The sequence below is a fragment of the Macrotis lagotis genome, chromosome 5 (assembly GCF_037893015.1).
Source record: "Macrotis lagotis isolate mMagLag1 chromosome 5, bilby.v1.9.chrom.fasta, whole genome shotgun sequence".
Lineage (NCBI taxonomy): Eukaryota > Metazoa > Chordata > Mammalia > Peramelemorphia > Peramelidae > Macrotis > Macrotis lagotis.
In genome coordinates this window covers 170,177,397-170,204,594 of record NC_133662.1, presented here as the reverse complement: position 1 = coordinate 170,204,594, position 27,198 = coordinate 170,177,397, and the positions used below count along the sequence as shown (strand labels likewise).

The 27,198-nt window shown below is 35.7% G+C and overlaps 1 protein-coding gene across 1 annotated transcript in view; it reads left to right on the top strand.

Moving 5' to 3' along the window:
- The window catches only part of CNKSR3 (CNKSR family member 3), a 102,273-nt gene that overhangs the window by 62,265 nt on the left and 12,810 nt on the right, over positions 1 to 27,198 (top strand). The window contains exons 3-7 of the mRNA XM_074187866.1: positions 4,543 to 4,745; positions 5,243 to 5,330; positions 14,579 to 14,620; positions 16,501 to 16,620; positions 19,929 to 19,988. Of these exons, the coding sequence (XP_074043967.1) occupies positions 4,543 to 4,745; positions 5,243 to 5,330; positions 14,579 to 14,620; positions 16,501 to 16,620; positions 19,929 to 19,988 (513 nt within the window). The remainder of the gene's footprint in view (positions 1 to 4,542; positions 4,746 to 5,242; positions 5,331 to 14,578; positions 14,621 to 16,500; positions 16,621 to 19,928; positions 19,989 to 27,198) is intronic.

Here is a 27,198-nt window from a genome sequence, read left to right as displayed (position 1 = left end):
AAAAATTGTAGAAAAAGCAAATTTTAAAATCAGAAAGCTCCTTTAATCAAACCTGTTTTGATTCTTTAGTTTTTCATGCTCCAGATTCTTCCTTATCTCACCTTTATAGGAAAATCTAATTTGGACAAGATAAAATTGGGAGTGGAGATTATAAATGTTCTTCCAACAGGATGATTTAATTTTTTTTAATTTGCTAAATAGATGAATTATTACTCTTCCTATCAAGAATTCTTGATCTCATTAAATAAGGGGACTTATTGGACCACAGGATCATGGGTTTCAAGCTGGAAAGGACTTGAGGGTCCTTCTACTCCAATCATTTTTTTGTTATAGAATATAGATTATATGGAGACCAAGGTCCAAGAAGATTAGATGATTTGCCTAAGGTCCCACAAATAGATAGATGTTTGAATTAGGATTTAGCAAATATTGAATATTCTTGTTGGTTCAGTTTCATTGCTTCCCCCCCTTCATGTTCTGGACAATAAAATTTTTTACTTAACAACTTGCATTTGGTTGGATTGTGCTTTGAATAACATAAGTTTATCATGTATTTTGAGGGAAAGATATAGAATTCCATCAATAACTTTCCAAGTCAGTGAAACTTAATGTTTCTGAGAGTTTCCTGTTCCTTCAGTTTTGATCAGTAGCAAATATTTAGTGAAAATGTATGTGTGTGGGCTAGGGAGAGAATGGAAGTGTGGGAGGGAATAGAGTCAATACCCTTAACTCTTTTAAGCTAAAATTTGCAAGATAGTATAGTAATTACTACATTTTAGGAGACAAATTTGGAGTCTAGATCTCCCTAAGCCACTAACTAGTAGACTGGTCTTGGGTAAGTTACATAACTTAAGAATCTCAATTAACTTTATTTGTAAAATAGGGATGAGAAGAATAAAGCATCTCTAAGGTCCTTTTCATTTAAATCATTGTATTATTCTAAAAGTTTTTAGGAAATAATCTTTTTAAAGGTCTAGAGGAAGAGTCCCTTCAGTATATTTTTCCAGGACTTTCATAAAATCAAATCTACATCCTCTTCCTTTCTGTTTATTCTCTCTCTAATTGGTTTCCGTGATATGTTTTCCTCTTTTTCCTTAAGCTTCTCTAACCACCATTGGTTGGCTTTTCTCTCCAATTACTGCTTCCCTAATCTTCCACTCCCATTATTTTGACCAACATCCTTGAGCTCTGATCAGCCTCTTTCTAGAGCTTCAGATCTATATCCCATCTGCCAATTAGGCATCTCTTCTGAATGTGGAACCTGTTGGTCCCACAAATTCAACATGCTCAAAACCAAATGACAAAGGTGCTACAGCCCAAACTATCTTTTTGCCCCCAATGTGATCTTCTAGGCCCTACTCTGATCATTTCTGCCTGTGTGAGCAACCTCTCTCATCATTTTCTATCATCTGATGTCTTTTTTTTTTTTGCAAGGCAATGGGGTTAAGTAACTTGCCCAAGGCCACACAGCTAAGAAAGTATTAAGTGTCTAAAGCTGAATTTGAACTCAGGTTCTCCTGACTCAAAGACTGGTGCTGTATTCACCATACCACCTAGCTACTCCCATCTGGCATTGTCTTGAAAATCTGTGATTTCTGAACAAACTTAAATCTGTCTCTTTGAAACTTGTTCTTAATTTTGTATTTTATTATGCCTGCACTAGTCACATTCCCTTTCTGGACTGCAAACTTGAGAGCAGGAACTAAAAGTCAGTTAAGAGCAATACTCTGAATATAATAAATAGGTGCTTTGACTGTCTATAACTTATCCCTGAAATGTTCTGCTTCCTTACTTCCCTGATTCCTTCAAGTTTTAGCTAAAGGCAAGAAGCTTTCCCACTACTTTTTCACCCTAGTAACTAACCCTTCCCTTTGAGATTATCTCCTAGTTACACTGCATGTAGTTGTATTTTTTTAATGTAGTTGTGTGCATGTTGCCTTTCCCCCTAGACAGTTGGTTTCTGGAGAGCAGAGTCTATGTTTTCCTTTCTATCCTGTGTCTGGTGTGTAGCAGGTGCCTAATGAATCCCACTTGACTACTTGATGAATGGATCTTTTATATATGCTAGGAGGGCTGTGGTATCATATAGTGACATTATCCTTATGTAGACATAGTTTTTATAGCTGATGGTGACCCCAGCAGGGCTTCCTCATTTTACAGATGGAAAACTGAAGTCCTTGAGTAGCAAAGTGACAAGATTATATAGCTTTTAAATATGAGAACTGGGATTCATCCCTAGGTCCTCTGTTTCCTAAGTCTTGAAGTCTTTTTTTTTTTCCTGAAGTTGAGTCATTTGAAACTGCAATGATTTTCAGGTTAGTCTTTGCAGTAATAAAGTACAAATGTCACATTGAAGGCCTCCTTCTCCCTTCCTCATTTACTGTTTAAACAGACAAACCCAATTTGAGAACCTGTTCTTTTTCTGTGTTTCTTTGCAGCAGGCTCTTAAATCAATAATCCTTTCCTGATTATATTTGTACAGTAGGTGGTACTTACCAAACCAGTATAATCCATTTGTTATTATTTCCATGTTATGTGGAGAGAGGGATAGAGGAGCCTTTGTATGTGGAGAGTCTAGAGCAGAATGAATACTTTAAAGCCTCTTTCTGCTCTTTTCTCCCCTTTCCCTGTTTTTTGGGGGGCCATATCTGATACTAGTAAAATGACTAAGAATACATGTGAATCAGGAAAAGATGAAAGAGAAGGAAAGCAAGAGAGCTTATTGTATTCTTTTAGTCAGATTTAACCAGTCAACAAACAATTAATTGTCTAGTATGTGTCAGACTAGGTGGAGAGTATCAGAGATAGAAAGATAGGCAAAAGGAGCCCCCTGTTCTCAAGTAGCTCAGAGTCTAATGGGAGAGGCAATAGCTGTGTGTGTTGTGTGTGTGTGTGTGTGTATAGACAGGATATATTTGGAATAAATTGGAGGTAATTTTAGTGAGATTAAAGGAGGGCTGGGAAAGGCTTCCTGCAGAAGATGGGACCTTTGCTAAGACTTTAAAAAAGCCAGGAAGGTCAAGAGGCACAAAGATGAGGAGGGAGAGTGTTCTGCCCAGTGAATCTGATTGCTTGGGGAGCTGAATTGTTCCATATGAGTAATAGCAAGGAACAGTGTCCTGGGGATGATAGAGAGCAGGGAAGGGGGTAGGGAAATAAAGTATAAAAAGATTAGAAAAGTAGGAATGGACCAGATTATGAAGGGTCTTAAACACCAAATAGATTTCCTATTTGATCCTGGTGGTAAGAGGGAACCATTGAAGTTTATTGAAATAAAAAGTTTATTCAGTTAGAAGATATTTGAAGATAAGATTATTTAAAGCTTTTCCAAGAAATTTTTCTTTAAAAATCAATCAACAAATCAGATACTGGGTTACTCTGGCGAGACACAGATAAAGATGAAATTGTGTCTCTGCCTTCAAGAATCATTCTCTTGGTGGGTGGTTTGGGGGGGGTGAATGTAGAGAGAAGACAGAAATAAAAAGAATGAGCAATGAATTCATCCTGGTACTGCTGTGAATTGGCTACATGGGAAAGGAAGTTGCTTTGTATTCTTATAGCTCAAAGCATTTAAGATGATTTGAAAGGGAAAAATGATTTTCAACCAAAAGGGAATAGAGGTGCAGGTGGGATCACAGGTCTTTTTATGCCAAAATTGTGTGGAGGCTGGTTTTTAAAATACATTTGGTTTTATATCATCAGCTAGCTTAAAAAAAGATCTGTTGAACATCCAGTTTTGTTATTGTCATTCTCTAGGAAAGTATCATGTCAATTATGTCATTTCCTGATGTCTAGGAAATAACAGTTAAAAGATGAATGCATATTCAATTGTTGTGACATAGAATGTTCTTTTTTTTTGCTATAACTTGCACCATTTTGTTTAAATTTGACAAAAAAGCTTAGTTTAATTGTAGTTAGCTGGGGAAAAAAACATCTTTGTATCTGAGTACTTTAAGGACCCCCCCCATTGTAATTATTATTTTATAGCTATAGAAAACCACATAGTTTTAAAACTTAACTTCAAAATATGTGGCAATGAAATCAGAGAGAACTTCAAAAAAATAAACTTTTAACTTTCCTTGATTTATGATGAAAGGAACTTAGAGAATATTTCATGTGTTAACTGTTCTCAGAAGCAAAGGAGCTGTTGGTATTGGATGGATTGGGTTAGGAGTGCTTTATAATAAGGACTTTTTTGTGTCTGACTCATCCTGACCCTATTTGAAGTTTTCTTGGAAGATATTGGAATGGTTTGCTATTTTCTTCTGTAGCTCATTTTTTTATGGGTGTCTCAGAAACTGAGGCAAATGAGGTTAAGTGACTTGCCCAGGGTCACATGGTGCTTGAGGTCAAATCTGAACTCAGGAAGATGAGTCTTCTGACTTCAAATCCAGCAGCTGCCCAGTGATCCCTTTAGGGATCAGTCATTTGGGTTTTGCAAGTATGACTTGCAACTAAAATTGTCATTGATCTTTTGAAATGCTGTTGATAGTGATTGGTGATATAGAGTTTAATTTGCTATTTTTGTTTTGTTTTTCACAGAATTATGGCCTTGAAACGGATAATATGAAAAACTTGGTCCTGAAACTACGAGCCTCTTCAAATAACTTACAGAATTATATTAGTACTCGGCGGAAAAGTGCATCTTATGATGGAAATTCCTCTCGAAAACCACCTAATGAATTCTTGACCTCAGTGGTGGAGCTCATTGGTGCTGCTAAAGCTTTGCTAGCTTGGCTGGATAGGTAACTTTACTAATCTCTCTTTTCTTTTCCTGTCAGGTCAGGATTTGGGATGCCTAGTTGACTTCCTTTTGTACAGGAATCATTTTTTCTCACTTGGACACTCCCCTGGGAGATATGGGTCAGTGACAGACTTCAGAGACCCTTGGAAAACCTTTAAAAATGACCTAGCAGGAAGAAATATATCTCATCTCTTTTTAAAGATTGAGATAATTATAAAGATTATGTTGTAGATTTGGTTGGTATGAGGGCTATTGACTTTTGGCTGTATGCTAATTCCCTGGTTCATTTTTGCTGTGCTTTTATTCAGTGGTGTACTGTTGCCAGTCCTAATGCTAATCAAGATAGAGTTTTATAATGTTACATGATAAGAAAGGGTTAAATATAACAAATGAATTTAACAATATAACCTGTGAACACATAAATGTGTGTCATGCCCACCAACTAAGTGTATTTCTTGTTTCAAGGAATGGATTTTTTCTTTTTTTTTCTTTTTCCAGGACTCCATTTACAGGGATCACTGACTTCTCAATGACAAAGAATAAAATCATTCAGCTCTGCTTGGATCTGACCACCTCAGTTCAGAAGGTCAGTTAATTCTTTCCTTTGACTCCTTTCGCCTTGCCTTCCCTTCCCTTCCCTCTCCTATCAAACAAACCTTTCTTTTAAAAAAAACAAAACAAGGAAACATCCTTTAATACAATGTAGCTAAAATGTAAAAAAAAACCAAATAAACCATTGGCCTTCCTAATCATATATTTTGCCTGACTTCCTTCTTGTTTTGTATCTTTCTTTCTCTAACTCTTTATTTTCTTTTTTTTCCTTTAAAAATGTGATAAAATAGTTTCCACTCAAGACAGAAAATTTAACGTTTTTCTACAGAAATAGAATTTGGTACCATTTAATATCTTTTTTACTTACTTTGATGTGTGGCATTTACTGATCTTACCCTTTTAAGTCCTGTCTAGTGTTTAAAGTTGTCTTCTTTTCAAAGACCCTGATCTTTAGAAAGGTTACAGAAATATTTAAATCCATCCTTCTGATAGCCTAACTATCTTAAACTCTCTGGGCCTTAATTTTCTCATATGTTAAATAAAGGATTTGTACTAGGTCATAGGATCATATACAAAGTATATATGATAATCAGTCTTTAGAGCTAAAAAAGTCCTTGGAGGTCTTGTACTCTTCATTTTACAGATAGGAAAACTGAAGACACCAGAAGTAGGAATAGGAAAACCTGAATAGGAAAAAAAAAGCCTGAAAGAGCTAATTCCAGCTACTGGGGAGGCTGAGGTGTCAGATTTCTTGAGATCTTGTCCAGTTGGGCATCTATTTGTTAAGTCCCTTGGGACCCTATGGGGTGGGAAATCGTACCAGGTTGCCTAAGGAGGAGTAAATTTACCCTGATTGAAAAATAGTGCCAATCAGAAGTGGGAATGGGCCTGGGAGTAGTCCTTTTACTTCCAGCCTAGGTAAGAAAGAGAGACTCAGTCTTTACAAGGAAGCTTAAGTAAATGATTGTCACAAAATCATGACAGGTAGCAGAGTCAGAATTTTAGTGATCTCTTAGAGATCCTTTAGTTCTAATAGTCTATAATTCTGTCCAGGTTCATTTGCAAAACAGATTTTGGCAATAGGTTCTATGACCAAACTGGAAAAGAAAATATGATAATATAACATATATTATAATAATCTAATTTAATCTAATCTAATTGTACCCTCTGTGCTATTGTGGTGTATGGTACAAGTAGGTGTGGTCCTGAATTAACTTGGTTTTCCCCCTTTCATAGTCTCATTTTGCTACTACTGCTGCTGCTTGTTGTCAGTTGATTTGTAAAACACTGTTTAAAAATTAACTAGAATACAGTTAAAGGATCTTTTTTAAAGCTTAATCTCTGATTTCACTGGTATAGGGAATTCCTCTACCCATTCTTATGGGCATTTTATTTGCAAATTATAGTATGACTGGAGATATAAAGAAGTTAAGTGCTAGCCCAGATTTGTATTAGACAGGAAAAATGGGAGCACAGATTTTCTTAACTCAATATCTCTTTCTTATCCATTATGCCAAATTGCTTTACTTTAGTATTAAATGCTCTCAAATAGATAGAACAAGCAAGTTTGCTCCTAGGACAGTAGTAAAGATACTCAAATATTCCTTTCTTTTTTTTTTAATTAATATATTTTAAATTTATGGAATAAAGTAAGCACCTCCCTAACAGTATAATGAAAAAAAGATGATTATATAGAATAACACAAGAAACTGAAAATCTATTATATACAATATGCTCTTTTTAAATATATATTAAAATTATCATGTACATTTATTTTTTTTTCTCCTCTCCTCCCAATAAAAGCTGAACAAGTTTTGATATATGATTGTGATGGAATACTACTGTGCTATTGGAACTGATGAGCTCAATGATCTTAGAAAAACATGGAAAGACTTGCATGAAATAAAGATAACTCCTCCCTTGTGGGAATAATGGGGATTCATCTTCTCATACCTTTTTAATTATTCATATGTATTGAGGCAGACAAGAAAAGGAAATTTTCCTTTTAGGATTTTGAGCTGTCATAAGAAACTGAAGGATGACTAGGCATTTTGACACTGAGTAGCAAGAATTCCATCCATAGGGGGCAGATAGATGGTATAAGTGGGAGAACCTAAGTCCACATGGGATCTTAGATACTTACTAGCTATTCGACTCTGGGCAAGTTACTTCATACTGATTGCCTCCCCCCCCCCAAAAAAAAAAGGCCAAAAAAGATCTCCACATAATGCTGTATTGATGGTAGATTTCTTCTGAAGACTCCTTTCTCCACCCGTGGCTCTTTTGTCTTTATAACATCCCTTTCCCCAGGACCTGTCTAACCTTTTCTTCTCTCTTCAGTCTCCTTGGTGACATAATCTACCACATCTTCAACTATTATTTCTGTCTACATAGTGTTTAAATATTTATGTCAAATTCGACAAATATTTGTTAGTTCGGACTTCTTCCTCAAGTTCTCAGCCTGTATTTCCAAATGTCTAATAGACATTGCCTTCTAGAAACCCCTGTTAGTGTCCAAAATCAAAGTTTTCATCTCCCTCAAATTTGGATTTTCAAATTTTTGCAAATGGCACCACTCTTCTGTTTAGTCCTCCAAATCTTCATCATCTCATATGCCTCCTTTTCTTTCCTAATCACAACTAGTAAATCCACATTCCATGGGTTCTACTTTCGAACTGTCACATCCATTGCTCTAGTTCATGACTTCTTCACCTGGACCTGCAACATTAGCCTTGTCAGTATTCTCCCGCACTTGAGTTTCTCCACCTTCTGATCTTTGTTACCATAGCCCAGATTAGCCTTTCCATTGTGTAATTGTTATTCAGCTAATGCTGTACTTTAAATCCTATGAATATAAAGTCCAAATCCTTAGCACTGTATTCCAGACTTTCTCCAAACTGGCCTAGTCAAGTTTTCCAGTTTTATCTTAGACTGGCTACCTCTTAAGCCAAGCTGCTTGCTATTCCCCATATATATAGCCCATGTTTTCATAGTTCTCTACTAGAATTAGGTCCTAGAAATAGTCTTCTTCCCTGATCTCCAAGTGTTGAAATTCTAACCCTCAAGACTATTCAAATACTACTCTGTTCATGAATGATTCCCGGGAAATGCCTTTTTTGGGGTTTTTTTTGCAAGGCAAAAGGGGGTTAAGTGACTTGCCCAAGGCCACACAGCTAGGTAATTATTAAATGTCTGAGGTCATATTTGAACTCAGGTACTCCTGACTCCAGGGCTGGTGCTCCATCCACTGCACCACCTAGCTGCCCCAAGGGAAATGCATTTTTAACAGCATATTAAAAATTCTCATTGACTTGAATTGAATTGTAGCCTTCAGAGTAAATCTTCCTTATCTGAATTTGGAATCCCTTGGAATATTTCTTTCTCCTTTGTCACTTTGTCTTCTTTGCCGTTTTTCTTTTCCTTCTACTATTAAGAATGGTTTGATTTTTCTGCTTTGATTATTTGCAAACCTGTTTAACTTGTCTTTTTTTTCCCAACCATAGAAGGAGATCTGCCCTATTGATTAGATTCCCATATGGTGTAAAGTTAGACTAGTTGATCCCTGAGGATGACTTTAAGATTCTGTGACTCCATACATCTGAAGAGAGGGTAACAGGAGAAAGGGGGTCAAAATGGAGCTGCACCACATTTGGATTCAGACAACTTGGGTTCCAGATTTGGCTCTGTTACTTTACTAGCTCTACGCTGGTCATTTTCTCTTTCAGAGACTCGGTTTCCTCATTTGTTAAATGAGCAGATTATACTAGATGATCTCCAAGGTTATCTTTCAGTGATGTGATCCTATAATGAGAGGTCCTGGGGAAACACTAAAAGGACATCATATGCTGTACCTGCACCTTCCCTTCTCCATCTAGCCTTGTAGGTTAGACTAAACTGCCTCTGCCAATTATGCAATGAGTTTTAGCACACACGTTTCCTGCTTGTATTGTCAACCTCACCATTTACCTTAATGTGACAGTGACTTTTTCCCAGTTTTTTTTTTCTTTTTGGGACAATCCCTCTGGCTTCCTGCCAGAAACTCTGAGGACACACCTGCAACCACTTCCTCTAGTCCTCCCAACAGATCGTGAGAACCCATGCTCACTAGTGGCATAAGGATGGGGAGTGTCCTTTCTCTAAAGCTGGCTGGGGCAGTTTTGGTTGGCAGAAAGGTTGTCACTTAGTTTTGTCTATATATGTGTAAATCCTTGTAGGTAGCAGTCTGTGGGTTTTCCATGAAACTGGGAATTGCTAGCTCTGAGGTCAAATATCTGTTCTGTCATTGACTTGAGTTTTTATTATAAACCTTCTGAATTAATCTATATGTCAGAGAATAATTTGGCTCACAAGGATGATGTGGCCATAAATTAATGCTTGTAAAACAATGGCAGATTTGTAATGAAAGGCTAGAAATACAAACCATTGCTTTTATGATACTATATGGTCCCGTAAGCATGCAGATTTTTAGAACTGATTATTAATAATTCCTACCATGACAATTAAGAGTATGTTGTTAAGTGAAAAGCCATCCTGACAGATTACTTCTTTGGTTCTCATTTACTGGACAAGGAAGATATTAGAGTTCACCCCATCTCTCTCTTTTATTCCAATTCTAAAAGAATCTGTGGGTTCTCTTGAATCTGTTTCTGCCCCTCCCTTGCCACTTCCCTTGCCAACACCTCCTTTGAGACCCTTCCCACCTCTTGTCTACACTATTTATAGTTGGCATTTGCTCCTTCTATTCTTTCCCCTCTACAATCCATCTTTCATACTGCTGTCAAGTAATCTTTCTAATGCACCAGCTTGATCATGTTACTCCCCTGCTAGAAAGGCCTTCAGTATCTCCCCATTGCCTATTGAGTAAAAAATAAACAACTTAACCTGATGCTCAACTTCCTTTATTTGACTCAAACTTAACCCTTCTAGCCTTTTAAAAATTTCTTCATGTGCCCCTAGCAAATGAGACCCCAAATCTATTTTCCCATCTCTTCCCACCCTCCTATGCCTTTGTTCATATCTTGTCATATATATATATACCTTTTGACATTTCTCCTCTTCTTCAATGTCCTGTTCAGATTCTATCTCCTAAAATTGTGCAAGATTTGCCTGTCATCTCTTCTCCTAGCTTCATCCTTTCCTTGCATTATTTCTCAGGGCCATTGTGACCTACTTGCTTTGCATTTAATCATTATCCAAGCTATTGAGATAGGGACTGGACCCTAATTTTATTTGTGTAGGAAATTTCTGAGTGAGTAAGGTTCCTCTGCAAATGAAAATCGGCCCCTTCTCTGCACCTGCTAGTGCATTCAAACCCTGGAGGTTAAAGGATTTGCCTAGGTTACACAGTCAGTGTGTATCAGAGGTGGGACATAGCCTTAGGTTCCTGGTCTCCAGGTTAATTCTCCATCCATTGTGTGAAGCTGTCTCACTAATCTATTCCAGTTATTGTATGGTTCCCCTTAGTAGATCATAAGCTCCTTGAGATCACGAACTCTGCAAATGTTCATTTTTATAGTCTATATAACTATCACATGACCATTGATTAGTTGAACTAAATTAGATTTACTCAGTATAACCTAGAACTTTGTTTTAACAAATCATGTTTGTAGTTCTGAATGTGTACCATTGAACACAGCAGATTGTACTCATATTAAAAAAAGCATTGCCGATGATAAAGCGATTCAGTTTTTCCCAGAGTACTTATAAACTCCATCAGGGCAGAAACTTTTACCTCTTTTTTTGCAGTATATATCTATTGCTTAGCACTGATGCATGTTAGGCACTTAGTTTATTGATTGTTTATTGTTTGATTGATTTTTGGACCTCTTTGTCATCAATACATTCCATTTCCTATTATGTTTATTATCATGTTATAATACTCTGATTCATTGTGCCCTTCCTTAAGGTTTATTTAACATTTTTCATCTTTTTATCCTCTATACTTAGAATCAAACTCTGTATTTAGTAAGTATTTATTGAATTGAATTTACTAATAAGATATTCTCTCAGCAAGAACTATTTTTTAACTTACATTTTGTTTTATTTAAAATTTTTACCCTTGCTACATGCAAAAGCAAGTTTTTCAACATTTTCTTCCAAAACCTTGAATTTTAAATTCTTTCCCTTCCTTAGCCCCACTCCCCCCCACCCCCCGAATTGAGAAAGGTTACTTGGTGTAGGTTATAAATGTGAAGCCATGAAATACATTGCTACAATAGTCATATTGGAAAACTAAACATGATCTCCCCTACACACACACACACACACACACACACAGAAACCTCAAGAAAAATAAAGTGAGGGGGGAAAAAGTGTGTTTAAGTGTGTATTCAGACACTATCAGCTCTTTCTTTGGTATGGATAACATTATAAATCCATCAGAAAAATTACTTCAATATTTTTTCCCATAGTTACTATTGCTAGCTATATTTCCTTCCATCCTATCCCCCCATTTATTCTCTCTCTCTCTCTCTCTCCTTTTAACCTTCCTTCTCTTCTATCACTTATACCCCCCTTCCCCTTTCCCCTGGATCCTTTTCTCCCATTCTGTTTTTCTCCTGTTTTCCTCTAGGGTAAGATTTCTATACTCAATTGAGTGTGTATATATTTCTTCTCTGACCTATTTCTGATGAGAGTAAAGCTAACTCACTTCCCTTCACTTTCTCCCCCCACTTCCATTCCATTACAAAAGCTTTTTCTTGCCTCTTATGTGAAATAACTTACCCTACTCTACCTCTCCTTTCTCTTTCCCCCAGTTCATTCTTTTCTCACCTATTAACTTCATCTTTTATTATATTATACTTGAAATTTAATGCTCTCCTGTGCCTTGTCTATATATGCTCTTCTAACTGCCCCAATAAATGAGAAGGTTCATAGGAGTCATCAGTATCATCTTCCCATGTAGAATATAAACAGTTCAACATCATTAAGTCCCTCATTAATTGCCACAAGAATTAATTTTTTTTCTCAGAAACATATATTTGACAACTTAAACTAGAAATCTATTGCTTGTTTTTTAACTTTTCTCCCCCAATAAAAGATAGAATATTTTTAAAAAAGAAAAACAACAAACCACTGATGCATTTTGTAATTTCTTGCCACTCTTCAGTAAGCTTCTATTTTATAACACATAACAACTTATATAAAAATAGTTGCATCTGACACCACATGCAAACTTCTGGCCTATATTTCCTCACTTTCCTGCTGAAAGTAATGAAGTAATAAATTTGTATGCCTTTTGGGAACAAAATTGAGATTGTATTTAGTGAGATCAGCTGCTTTTTTTGTGTTATGGAGTAAGCTGTAAAATGTTCTTTAAGTGCTATATCAGTGTTAGTCATTATTATTCTTATTTACTTTATTGTAGACTTTCTGTATATTCTCCTCTTCTCTTTCCTTCTCTTGCCATAGACTTACAAGAATTCAAGAAAATCAAATTAATCAAGAAGAAGAATGATAGGAAACCTTAGAAAAATGCATTTGAATTGGAAAATTGGTTATTTTGGGGAGATAATGTAACTACCCAAGTCTTTTTTTTGGGGGGGGGGGTTGCAAGGCAATGGGTTTAAGTGGCTTGCCCAAGGCCACACAGCCAGGTAATTATTGAGTGTCTGAGGTTGGATTTGAACCCAGGTACTCCTGACACCAGGGCCAGTGCTCTATCCACTGTGCCACCTAGCCCCCCCACCTAAGTCTTTTAAACTCTGCTACAGGAGCTTCACTTATAGGCTGGTTTTTTTTTCAAATTATTTAGTAGGAGAGAGTTAGAGTTTCTTGGAATAAAAACTTCCTACAAATCACAATTTTCTATTTAGTTCTGCAGTGCTGAATAAAGTTTGACTTTAGATGGCTAAGAAAGGCTTACTTCATTTCTATGAAAAACCTTAAATTGGAATTGAAATCCTCTGTGACGGGAAGTTTAGATGGCTGACAGTGAAAAGTTTTGCTTATGTTGAACATGGTGCTAAGCATTTGCAGTCTGGCTGTTTATAAAGAGAACAATGGTGATTTCTATAATTTGACAACTGGGTTCATTCAGTGTCAAAGTTTTCTGTATCTAAACTGGGTAAATAATGCTTTGCATTCCAGTCTTTCCTTTATTTATTGTCATCAATAACATGCTCTTAGGGGGATTTTTTTTTTGGCAGCGTGTAAATGAATGTTTTGTTGGAACTTTTTCCATCTATGAAGCAGTATAATATCTGATCTAATCTGGCTATTACTTAAAATAACCTGGTATTGTTTAGTTTAATTGGAGCTTATTCTTCGGTATGCTTAGAGACAAGCAAAGAATTCAAAACTTTTGGTAGCTTTGTAAATAACGCAGCTGCCAAAAAAACTCAGGTACCCATGACCTTTTGGCCCTGGATGCTGGGTCTATTGTCCTTTACCTGGCTATACTTAAAGTATGAGCTGGTAATAAAAAAAATGATTAATTAGCTATATTCCATTTGAGAATCAAATTACTTTATTCAATAGTTTCCTAGTGAATAAGCAGGAATCATGTGGGAAGCCAGGACCTAATCTTCCCTCATTCTGATTGCTAGTTTATCTACCTTAATCCCTTTCTTGTTCCCAGGTCCCCAGCATTACCAAGCAATGCTATAGGGTCATGGATTTAGACCTTCAAGATTAAATTTTCTTTGACTCTTGAGAATCAATCATCCTTTTTCATGGATGTATAGCATATTTTATAACTATATGTTCTCAGTTCTTATTCTTAAAAACACCGAATGGGACACATAGTAGCTCCCAGATCAATAGATTGGAACCTATTAGTAGAAAGCTGATACTTATTTAAGATTTTGAAATCAGTTTGCCTTTTCTATTACCCTTTCACTTTTCTCCTACACAATTTTCTGTTGATTTCATTGAAGAAATGAAAAAAAGAACACATTGGGGGCCTTGGTGGTACTTGTTACTTGAATGAATTAAGATAAAAAAAATTTTTTTGGAGGGGGAGAGGAAAGAATTCTTGTTGGCTTTGATTCTTGAGAATCAATCAACCTTCTTCATGTCTGACTAAGTTTGAATGCTAAATGATGAGTGTATAGTATATATTTTATAAGCATATGTTCTCAGTTCTTATTCCTAAAAACCCCCTTGGTATATGGCACATTGTTGGGGTCCCAAATCAGTTGAAAGATTGAAGATGCTACTTAAAAGATGCTACTTCTTTAAGATCTTGGAATCAGGGTAGAATTTGCATGCAATTAACTTTTTAAAGAAAGATATTTTTATTTCTTAGGTTAAACTATTTTTTATCTTCTGTTTTATCTTTAGGACTGTCCTGTGGTTGAAATGGAGGATAAAGTTATAAATGTTGTAAGTATACATTTTTATTATCATTATCCTTATTCCAAATTTTAAAAATAAATAGGAACAGGAAGATGGAGAGAAGGAGCAAGAACTTCATTCAGTTCCTTACAAATATCTTAGCAGCTCAAATACTGCTTCAACAGAGGTTAACAGAGGTAGCTGGTGGTTCCATGGATAGAATATTAGGCCTTGATAACAGGAAAATTCAACTTCAAATTTGACCTCACATGCTTACCAGCTGTTTGACCTTGGGCAAGTCTGTCATATAACTTTTTGCCTCAGTTTCCTTAGCTGTAAAGTATGAATAATAATAGTATTTACTTCACAGAATTGTCATGAGAATCAAATGAGATAAAATTTGTGAACAAGCACTTTGCTCAGTGTGGTTATTTTCTTCTTGTTCCCTTCCCTTCATTTGATAGGTAAGGGTCACATTAATTGAAGTTAGGGCTTAGGACTTCCGTTAGGATTGAAAAGAAGTATAAAGGGGATTTAATAAAAATAACAATAGCAACAACAACAAGATAACTCTCAAATTACAGTCAATACAACTCATCTGAGATTCTAAACACTAACAAACAGCATTTTTACTATTTTATGACTGTCCACCCAGATAGTTATTCTGAGTAGGATCTTGTTAATGGCAATGGAACACTGATTTAATGAACTTGATGTAATGCATTCTTTTTAAGATTTGGGAAAAAAAAATATGTTGGCAGATATCTTATGAGCAAGGGGGAAAGTACCATAAAAAATTTTTTTTTGGATCATTTAGTAACTATTCATCATCACTTCCTCCTTTTGACATAAACCAGGCAAGGTTCTTTGATAAGGCCTTCCTTTTTGCTGATGAGGAATTTAGCAGGGCAATTGCTATAAATATATTTTCCATAAATAGGGAGGCTAAACATATTGGAAGAATTGTTAAAGTGTTACCTCTTAGAGTTTTCCCTCTTCCCCTTCTTAAAAGAAAAATTAATCTTTGGAAGTGCTTTCATTCATCAGTCCTTTAAATTCTGCAAAGTATGTGTTTAGTAATGTGAGTGTTATGTTAACGATGTGATGAGAAGCTGCCTGATGCTATGGCTGGAGGGCTGGCCTTGGCGGGAGAAGGGCCTGAAATTAAGTCCTACCTCTAATTATTTTGGGCTGTGACCATGTACAAGTCACTTAACCCTTTCTGTGTCTGCAGACAAATTATGGAGACTATGATTGCTGGTCTGCATCATTGAAAAAAGTTTCCTAACTGGGAGTTTTTTCACATGAATGAATAAAAAGTCCAAACCTAAGAATAATATTAACAAGTTGAAACTTATTTAATCGAAAAAAAAAACCCCTAATCTATGACTTATATGAGGAGTCCATTTGGTGGTAACTTTTAGGGAGTTAAATGTACTAATAAAGTAGAAATTATAAACATTTGATAAGGATGACATGGGGAGGAGGACATCAAGAAAGTCCCCCCAATTTTACTGTGTTTGGTCATTCCCAATGGATAGTGCTTGGAGAATAGAAAGCCTCTACCCAGAAGAATTACTATTGATGAGTTATTCAGCTTGACCTCAGTAGAAGAAAGGGCTTTACCACATAGCCATGCCCTTTAATGGCAACAAATATAGGTTAATAAAGAGACTTCATCTATAAACTGGTAGATAAATCATTCTCACCCTAGCTCCCCCTTCCCCCGCCAGGCACATTATTGAGATATGAAGCAATTTTTTTTTCAAGGAGTAAAACACAGTAATACACTTTCCAGGCATCATTACCTAAATGAATGTCAGCTAGAAGATTATAATTGGGTCATATGTTTATTTATAAGTTGACTTTAGAAATTAATTTTTTTAATTTAACCATTCTTGACTTATTTCTTTCTCCTGTAATTTTAGTCCAGAGTCTTAAATAGCATTTGTGATAAGACTATCAGATCAACTGCTGATCCAGTCATGAGCCAGTGTGCATGTCTGGAGGAAGTTCATTTACCCAACGTTAAACCTGGAGAAGGTCTGGTAAGTGTTCCAGTGTTGTTTTTAAGTAAAATGTCATCTTTTTGGCAGATAAAAATTTTTATGTTAATAATTGTTTAACTTAACCACAGTTTTCTAAATGAACCCATATTATACTCACTCCCCATTACTTTTTTGCACGCGCACGCGCACACGTCTGTGAACTTGAACTATATTGTGGTTCATTTTGCATCAGTTCAAATGTGAAATGAAAAACTGAAACTTGAGTGAAATTGTTACCTCAAGGACAGAAGTGCTTTCTTTTTCATTTGTGTTGGAAGGAAATTTAGAGCAATGTCCCTCATTCTGATGGGAATACTTTACATAAAAAAGATGAACTCTATAGGCAGGGAAAAAAGGGGGGGAAGTTCTCTGTTGATTAGTGCCTAGGAATCCCCAAGAAGTTTTTGATTGACTTAGCATGGGAGAAGGGTGCGGAAGAAAAGGTTCAGCCTGGAGCAAACTTAAGAAAGATTCCTTATTGTTATTAGTTCTTATAGACTGTTAAAAAAAATAAAATCTTCCATTTCCCTACTAGAGGACAGGGTCTATAATTAGTTAAATGTTTGAGGACCCAACTGGCAGTTGATAAGGCAATGGAGTCTTAGTTTTTAAGGGAGACAAGGCAACAACTAATTACTTTCAGAGCAAGTAGAAATGAATGCCATCTTCTTTAAGGACATTAGGGCTACAGTGATTCAGAGCAAAAAGTGGTCAGTAGGACAGTCAGCTAGAATTGGGTGAATTCAATGAGGGAGGAGGCTCCCTAGAAAGAGGTGGTTTTTTTTTTAAATTTATTTATTTTTGTTTTTTATTTAAGGCAGTGGGGTTAAGTGGCTTGCCCAAGGTCACACACAGCTAGACAATTATTAAATGTCTGAGATCAGATTTGAACTCAGGTATTCCTGACTCCAGGGCCAGTTCTCTATCTACTGTGTCACTTAGCTGCCCTGAAAGAGATGTTTTTTGCAAATCAGGTTTCGAAGGCACTGGAGTTGCCACATGTGAAGAGAAATATATATATGCAAAAGGCACAAAACCCCAAGTCTACATATGTACTTTCATATATATAGTGAAAGTGATTGATAGGAAAAAATTAGTTTAAATGAACTTTGTAAAAAAAAAATCATGGGGAAGGAGGTCTTTAGGGACATATATATACATTTAGTGCTGGATGTGATAGGTAATCTAAAGAATTCTTATAGGTTCCTTAGCAGGTGAGTGACAAGATGATTGAAATTGTTGTCTGAAGATGATTCAGTACAGGTTGGACTGGAAAAGGGTGAGGTGAGGGCTGAGGGGGAATTGAAGATTTTCTGTGGAATTAAACCTGCTTTTAAAAGGATAGACAAGAATCTAGTGCTATGGCTTCCAAAACCGTTTGTTTTTCTAGTCAGATTGGTGTATTGTCTGAACTCTCCAAAGGACATGGTAGACCTCAAAAGGATATCTGAATAATCCTTTTCAAAGAGGAGTATCTATTATGTTATATTCTTCTTGATGATGGTGGTCTCCACAGCACTTGTCTGGTGCTGTATATGAATTAGCCTAGAACTCTAAGGAATGGAAAAGAAAACCCATTAAAAGCCTTCCTTAAGCTTTCCATGCTGTTAGAAAGAGGAGATTAACTTGTGTGAAATGACTTGAATTTACTTAAACCTGGAGTAAAGAGAAAGAAGGTAGCTTTGAGTCTAAGTTAGGTATCTTAGTAGTGAAAAGGTTCTTCATTTGTTGTTAACCTCAGGCAAGGAAAAATAAATAACTTGATGCCTTTTGGTTTCTTATCAGAAGCCTCTAATTCTGCATTGATTAGATCTGGGTTAATTCATGCATTCCTTAAAACTGGTTTTATTTATAGGTCCACTATAATGACTTGTTCCATATTTCCTTGTGAAGTTTGGCTGTCACAGCTATAGGAGAGATTTGGTTTTGTTTTTAAATTTGATGAGTGATTTTATCATCAGAAGGATCTTCTAGTGATGCATTTCCCCTCTTGATATAGATTTGTTTTTTGTTCAGTTGTTGGTTGTGCTCAATAATTTGTCACCCCATTTGGAGTTTTTTTTGGTAGATACAAAAATGATTTTGCTAATTCCTTCTCTAATTTATTTTACTGATGGGTAAACTGAGGCAAATAGGGTTAAATGACTTGTCCAGGATCACACAACCAGTGTGAGACTGGATTTTTAACTCAGTCTTTCTGATAAGTCTTGCTGTCTCTAGGTCCAGCATTTTATCTACTGTGCCATCTAGCTTCTCTAACCTCTACAGAGTAGATTTCTCTATTATGCCAAAAACCCCTCAATTATAATTACAGATAGAATCTTCTTCCTGTCTTCTGGAGATCCAGAGATGTTGTTTCTTAAATTTAATACATAGCCTTCCATTCTCAGTTATTATACTTTTAGGAGAGTACCAAATCTTTTCACATTCATTTAGTAACAAAACTGAAATAATAAAGGAAACATGATAAAATTTGTCCTCTGGATAAATATCTGGTTCAGTTGAAGTATGCTATATGTCAAACAGTAGGATGTTTCTTAGATACTATTGAATTCCTCACTTTCATTTGTCTGTTGATCTTTTTTTACTCTGGATATGTTTGCCCATTTAGTGCAGTGGAACTTGGGGAAAGTTTTCTTTTCCCAGTATAATGAGACACTTCACAGAGCCCATGAGGTGCCAGTGGGGTTGGTTGTTTCTGGGGGATCCATATTGCAGCTTCCCTCACTGAAAGTCTTCTGAGACATACCTTTGGCCTTACTGTTATTTCCTAGTGTGCATTAATAATATGACTGAAAAAGGTAGCCCACACAATGCTGAGACCAAATTTAATATCCTTTAAAAAATAAGCACAGTTGAGCTCAAAATTTATTTGTTTTAAAAATAGCCTCTGGATCCTAAATATCAACGGTAAGAGAGAACACAGTTGTTTTTGTTTCTAGGCAAAGAATTAGGAAAGAACAAAGATTGTTCATTGGATCCTTGAATTATCCATGGCCTGCCTTTCTTAGAAGAACTGGCTCTGGGTATTCATCTGATAAGTCTCCAGGGATGTGACAATCTTGCATTCCTAGTAAATCAAAGAGAAGATTGCTTTCTGGTTGTTTCCTTAGTCTTTCCATATGTTTGAGGTTTCTGTTCTTCCTCAGGTTTCTTTGGCTGGAGCCAGCGGCTTTCACATTTGTTTTACTGGTCCTAAATATAGCTGTTGTTCTAAATGAACTGTATTAAAATATTTTCTAAGGTTAAGTCCAACATAGTATTGGAACTTAGAGTTGGTTAATTTATTTGTTTATGGATTACCCTAGGGCATGTACATCAAATCAACGTATGATGGACTGCACGTGATTACTGGGACCACAGAAAATGTAAGTGCATGTCAATTAAGTTTCAGAAGTATTTTTAAAAGAAATGTGAAAAGTCTTTCATGTTTATTTTATTTCATTATATTTTTTAAAATGGAGCATTTATTCTTCTTATCTTTCTCCTTCCTACTTTCTCTCCCTCACTCAAAACAAAACTCTTCTAACAAAGTATGCATAATCATGCAAAACAAATTCTTTATTGGTCATGTTAAAAAAATCTAAGTGTTATTATCCTTGATCCTTGAACAGGGATTAATGAGCATATTTGTAGTACAAGAATTTTTGCTTAAAACCCTGTCTCCATGTTAGTAGATTGCTGTACTGGATCTACTAACTGAACTTGAAAATACTTTCCATTTACAGAATTGGATTTTATGATGGTATTCATTATTTAAATTCAGCATATATTAATTAATTGCTCTATGCCAGACACTTGTACCAAGTTATGGAGATATAAAATAATTCTTGCCTTTACAAGGCTTTTGTGTTGCTGAATCAAATGAGATTACACAGATAGCTATAATACAAAGAGTTGAATGATTGGGATAAAGGAGAGGTTGGAAAGAGGATCCCAGCAATATTTGAGGACTAGCTTGGGGGCAATCTGAAAAGACTTCATACTCTTCCTATCATCACTTCCCTCCCTACTTTCCCCAAAAAGCAATAGAACCTGGAGCCTGAAGGAACACAAGGAATCTGAAAAGTAGCAATGAGGAGGAAAGAAGATATTCTAGCTATGGACTGGGAGGTGCTTCACAATTTCTTAGATATAGGAAGGCTTGTAAAGGCCAAGGGATAGCTAGTGGTCCTTTTTGGTGTGAAATAAAGTTGGAAAAGTAGTTTGGAGTCATATTGTAGGGAATCTAAAATATTCCAGATATTGATATTTCCTACTTGAGGCCCTAGAAAACTCATGTTCACATCTGTGAGAAAGATTATTTTGATAGGTGATATCTATCAATGAATAGGAGAGGGAGAAATGGGAGATGGGGAGATAATGTAGAAGACTATTAGCCTTAGGATTATTTGTCAATGAGTGCTAAATTTCTAAACTAGGCTGTGAAACAGGAGAGAAAAATAAGATGTGAGAGATTTTATGAAGCACCACAACTGATTAGGTTTGGGAGGGGCAAGGGAAGGAGGAGTCCAGGATGATTCCAAAGTTAGGTACTTGAGTGACTGGAAGGATGCTGATGTCCTCAACATTAAATGAATGAACGAATGAATAAATAGGGAAATTTGGAGAAAGTCTAGATTTGGGATGGGAGACGAAGACGATGAGTTCTAATATGGTCATGTTGAGTTTGAGATATTTATAGGGCACCCAAGTATCTGGAGCTGCCCAACAGTCACTTAGTGATTCAATATCAGACTGTGGGAGAAATATTGGAGCTGGATATCCAGATTTGAGTCATTTACATAGAGATGATAATCAGTGGAGCTAATGAGATGACTAAATGAGAGCATTTGTATAGATTAAGTTCTGGATTGGAATCTTGTGATAGTGATAAAGCATCACTGACAGGGGAACAAGATATGGGACATGATAGAGCAAAGGAAACTGAAGATAGGAGGGAGAGATTGGTGTTACGGAAACCAAAGGAGAAGACATTTTTCAAGAAATATTGTCACTGGAAGAAGGTTTAATAAGAGAATGTATATTCTAGATTACACAATGGAAGGGAAGATCATAGAAATCTAGGGAGAAGAGGTCAGGGAGAAGAAGGGGCAGGGGAAAAGACTTTGTGATTGAGCTGATGATGACTGTGAATAATAATGTTGACTTTTTAGTGCTTTAGTTTCACAACTCTGTGAGATAGCTACTATGGGGTGTTATCTCCATTTTTCAGATGAGGAAATTTCAAAGAAGTTAAAGTGATTTGCCTATGCTCATGCCTGAGTAGGTTTCAGAACTAGGATCTGAACACAAGCTTCTTGTAACTGGAAGCAGCTTTGCTAGCCAAAGGACCAAGGGAAGAATCAGTTGACCCAAGTAGATCATAATAGAAGTGAATGGTAATGGCAGCCAGAAAGAACATGGGGAAAAGAAAGCCATTGGTCTCATGTAGCCATTTCACTATTCCATTCTCTCCTTTGAGAATCTACTTTTTTTTTTCAGGCATTGTACTAAGCACTAGAAATAGAAAATTAAAAAATGAAGCAGTTCCTGCCCTCAAGGAATGTATGTGCTATTGAAGGGAAACAACATGAACATATAGTAGTATATACCAACTGATAGTGATGCAAAAAAAAAAGGAAAAAAATCAATGAAATACCTCAAAAATACAAAGCAGAGAGTTCCAAAGGCTATTCAGACAGGAAAACAGACAAAGTACTGATGCTACTGAGTTAAAATTTAGTATATGGTTAAAAAAAAAAAAAACTTTCACATAATAGATTCATTGTTTCACATGCGATCCTCTTCCCTATTTTTATTTGGAAATGTTCACATTGATGTTTATCAAGTTTGTATTTAAAAAAAGAATGAAGAAGAAATACAGATAGTATAGAAGTGCAACACCATTAACTTTATCAAGTTGGAAAGGCCTTGTGTAGGAAGGGGCATATGAGGCAAACTTTGGAGGAAGCTAGAAATTCCAAGGTGAATGGGAAGAGAGAGAATAAACATTTATATTATACCAACCATTATGATAAGTGCTTTTTAATGACTATTTAATGATTATTATTTATGAATATTATCTTCACATTATGAATTATGAATGAATATTATGATCTTCACAATGAATCTTGCACTTATTATCCTATTATTAGTGTTCCATTTGAGAAAACTGAAATAGATGTTAAATGACTTGCCCAGGGTCACAGATTTGAATTCATTTTTTTTCCCAACTCCAAGCCTATCTCTCTATCCACTGCATTGCCAGCTGCCTGTAAAGGAAGAAATAAGAGCAAGTACATTCCAGGCAAGGGGACAGCATGTGCAAAGGTTAGAGATGGAGTGTTTTATTTAGGGAACAGGAAGATGGCTTCTATTGTTGTATAAATGGAATGGGAGGAGAGAATGTACAGGATAACTCCAAAATCTTAGTGCTATTCTAAGTTTTAATAACTTAAAATTTTATTTAGAATTTGGAGCACTATATGGGAAGTAGAAAGGTAGATTGAAGTTAGGTTGTGAAGAACTTTAAGTATAAAAACAGGAAATTGCATTTGATCCTAGAGGTCATAAGGACACATAAAAGTATCCTTGCACATGGTCAGAGTTGTGATTTAGAATATTATTTTGGCATGTGTGATGGAATGGAGAAGTAAGAGACTTGAGGCAGAGAGCCCAATTATGGGATTGCAATCATACAGATAAAAGCTGATAAGGGCTCGGACTAGGTTAATGACCACCTGGGTAGAAAGGCTGATTGAAATGTTATGGAGGTAGACTCAATCAATAGTATTAAGCAGTTGGTTGGCTAAATTGGGAGAAGTGGAGTAAGAAATGGAGGATATTGATATTACCAGTCTGGGAATAGGAAGACAGTGGTGCCTATGAGGAAGACAGAGAAGTCTGGAAATGGAGTAAATAATAATGGCAGGCTAGAGGATCTTGAAAAAAAACTCCTTTTACTCTAAAATAATTTTTAATCTACATAGAAGCAACTTTGGACAGTTTGGTGATTCAATAGATAGAACCTAGAATCTTAAAATCTGGCCTCAGATAATGACTAGCCATGTGACCCAGGGCAAGTCACTAAATTTTGTTTACCTCAATCCTCATCTGTAAAATGAACTGGAGAAAGGACCATTGGAATGGTTTGCCATTATCTTTGCCAAGAAAACCCCAAATGTAGTCCTGAATAATTGGACAGAACTGAAAAATGACTAAAAGCAGAACAGAGCATGATTATTTGCTTCCTGAGAATTTTTTTATGTTGTTAATTTTTTCATCCTGGAAATTCTGTTAGATGTGGGGTTTTTTAAGTACCTTGAATGTTTTGAATTTCAGAATTAGAATTTCAAGAGGCATAAGAGAGCTTAAAGTTACTTAATCTAATGTCCTCACTTTATAACTAAGAAAACAGAACAAGGGCCCTTCATTGATTTGATCAGGATCATACAACTAATTCATGACTAAGTTAGAACTTGAATCAAGGTTTCCCACTTGGCTAATTCAGTGCTCATTCCATTATACCAGTATTGTAGAGGTTGTTATATTTTGTCTCAACTGCATATACTTCTGCAATATTTCTTGATAGTCTAGAACCTTCCTGAAAAAAAAAGTCAGAATTGGACAGATATAGCAAAATTCAACAAGCAAAGAGTATTCTTTTTTTTAAATTGATTTTAATTTTTTCCAAATACATGTTATATAAGTTTTTCAACATTCATCCATATGCATATGTATATTTTTAGGTTATATAATTTCCTTCTATCCTTCCTTCACACCCCTTACCCCTCAGCAACAAACATTCAGGTAAATACTATACATACACCTTTGTATTAAACATGTTTACAGATTAGTCATTTTTGATATGAGGAATTAGGATTAAGGGAAAGAAATACATAAAAGAAATTTTTTAAAAAAGTGAATGTAGTGTTCATCAGATTCTAAAGGAGTTTTTTGGAATTTTGTTTTGTGCAAAAAGTATTCTTATAGTTTGATCCTTCTCATTGACAAAGAGTTTGTGCAAATCATGAAAGTCTCTACAAGCTACTGACCTAGTTAGTAATTTATATGAAATCTGTGCCTTAATTTGAAAATTTCTTCTTAAAGCCCCTGTCACCCAGATTTGGGCTAAATCTAAATTTAAATTAAATTAAAAATTAAATTTAAGTAATTTGGTGAGTTTGAGCCTGGGCTGCTCCATACCTGTTAGGCAAACTACAGTCTTTGGATCTGAAAAACTTCTTTTGTAATAGTAAGAGGAGACCTAACCAAATGGAAAGAGCACTGTGTTCACTATTTAAATGATTTAAACCTGATTTTCCCATTAACTACTTGTGAGATCTAGGCAAATTACTCAGTGTCTCTGGGCCTGCCTCAGTTTCCTCCTCTGTATAATGAGAAAGTTGGGGCACATCTTCTCTAAGGGTTTTTTCAGTTTTAAATTTTTTAATTCTTTTACTTCCTGGTTATAGAAAGGATTATTGTGAGGAAAGTGCTTTGTAAGCCTTAGGGTGAATCTTTCCAATTATTTTTGCAATCTTTATATAATTTGTTTCATGTTGAAGATAGATAGCATAGTGAATAGAGCGCTAGGCCTTGATTCAGGAAGTCATGAATTCAAATTTGACTTTAGACTGTAACTTTGTGGCAAGTCATTTAGCCACTGTCTGCCTCAGTTTCTCAATCTGTAAAGTGGGAGATAATACTACTAATAATAACTGCCTCCAGGTAGGCATTTTTAAAATCTTAAAAAGCGATTATCTTATCATCCTTATTATTTCCAAATATATGCCTCAGTTGTATCAAAGAAATATGAGGAGGGGAAAAACAGTTCAAGAAAACTAAACAGTGAATGAATGAATTAAAAGGTATTCATTAAATACCCTCGAAAACATTGGGCTAAGAAGTTCTGTTTACAAGCAAGATAGTGCTTGTTTTCAAGAAGCTCACCTGAAAAGAGTGAGATGACATATAGGAGGTATCACCAACACGTTAACTGCATCTAATAATTTATGCAATATCCATACCTATCGTATCCTACCTCTGCAAGGAAAAGAAACAGTACAATTTTCTTTTTCCTTTGGGGCTGCATTTGATTATTATAATTACATGTTATTGAGTTTCTTTTTTTGTTGTTGTTCTTTCCATTTCATCATTGAAGTTCTTGAGTTTATTTTTTCCCCTTTGTGTTCTGCTTATTTTATTTTGTTTTAATTCATATAGATCTTTGAAGTTATTAAAGGTGAATTTCACTATATTGTTATCTTTGATTAAGATTTGATTTGAACACATCTCTTTAACAGCAAAATAGAAATATGATCTAAGATTCTTATCTAGAACCTAGTGAACACAACTTATGGAAGATGTATAAAATAGTGTTTTTTTCATTAATCTTCCCTCTTCTCAGATGAATACAAACCTAAGATTCATTGATTTTTATATCTTGGTTTTATCTTAGCCATCCCTGTGCAAATCCCATCTCCTGTCACTATTGGTTGTACTTTGTGCAAAGGTGATGAAATGGTCTCTAGAAATTGGTGCATCTTCTGGATGACAGAAATTTGCTCCTGTTGTTTAGTCCTCCATATCACCTAGTAAATAGAGTGAGGAATCACATAGACTTTCAGTCGGTCTTGGTCTGGTGAGAAGAAAGAGAATTCCTATGGTCTGTTTTTCACAGAGTTGGAATGTTTCATCTATCAGTTCAGTAACTGATTATATTGGATTACTTGAATAAACCTATTTAGTCCCAGATCTCTATCAAATTGACTTGGCAGCAATTTCAATCTTTGATAAACATGTGGAACATTATAACCTTACAATTGAGAGGCCCAGAGTCATCTTTTTATTGTGTGTATGTGTGTGGTTTAAAGGATGAAATGTGAGATTCTAAACAAAGCTTTCTTTGAGTCTGAATGAATTTTCAAGTGGAAAAATCCCAATACCCTGAAACGGCTTTCAGACTCATAAGAGAGTTAATACAGCATAATGGATTAAGAACTGGACTCGGAGTCAAGAAGGTCAGAGTTCAAATTCTGCCTCAACTTACTTTATGATTCTGAGCAAGTCACTAATTCTATATGACCCCCAGTGTCCTCATCTATCATATCCAATCAATCATATCTTTTCTGCATCCAAAGCTCTGTGCCTTTTGTATATTCAAAAAACAAACAAACAATAGACTGGTAGATTTGCTTGAAACATTTCAGATTTGGCTGACCAGTCTTGGAAATCTAAGATCTAAAGATGGTGAAAAACAGGAGAGTAAAGATTGACTGCTAAATAAGAAGATAGATTTCAAAAGAATGCCTCTGGAGAAAAGAGGCTTTCTGAGGGTTTATGTCCTATTGAGTAATGCACTTTGTAGGAGGTTCATCATTGGCTGGCATCATTGTACCCTTGCATGTATTACTAGTCTTTCAGGTATGCCATGACTGGTTGTTATGGTATTGAGGTGAATGTTTTCAAAAATAGCTATGACAGTCACGCATACCTTAACATTGGACCTCAGTGCATCAGGGAACATTTCTACTCTTTAATATCATTCACTTACTTCTTGTTGAGTGCCACACCTGTTGGGTGAGAGGGGGAAGC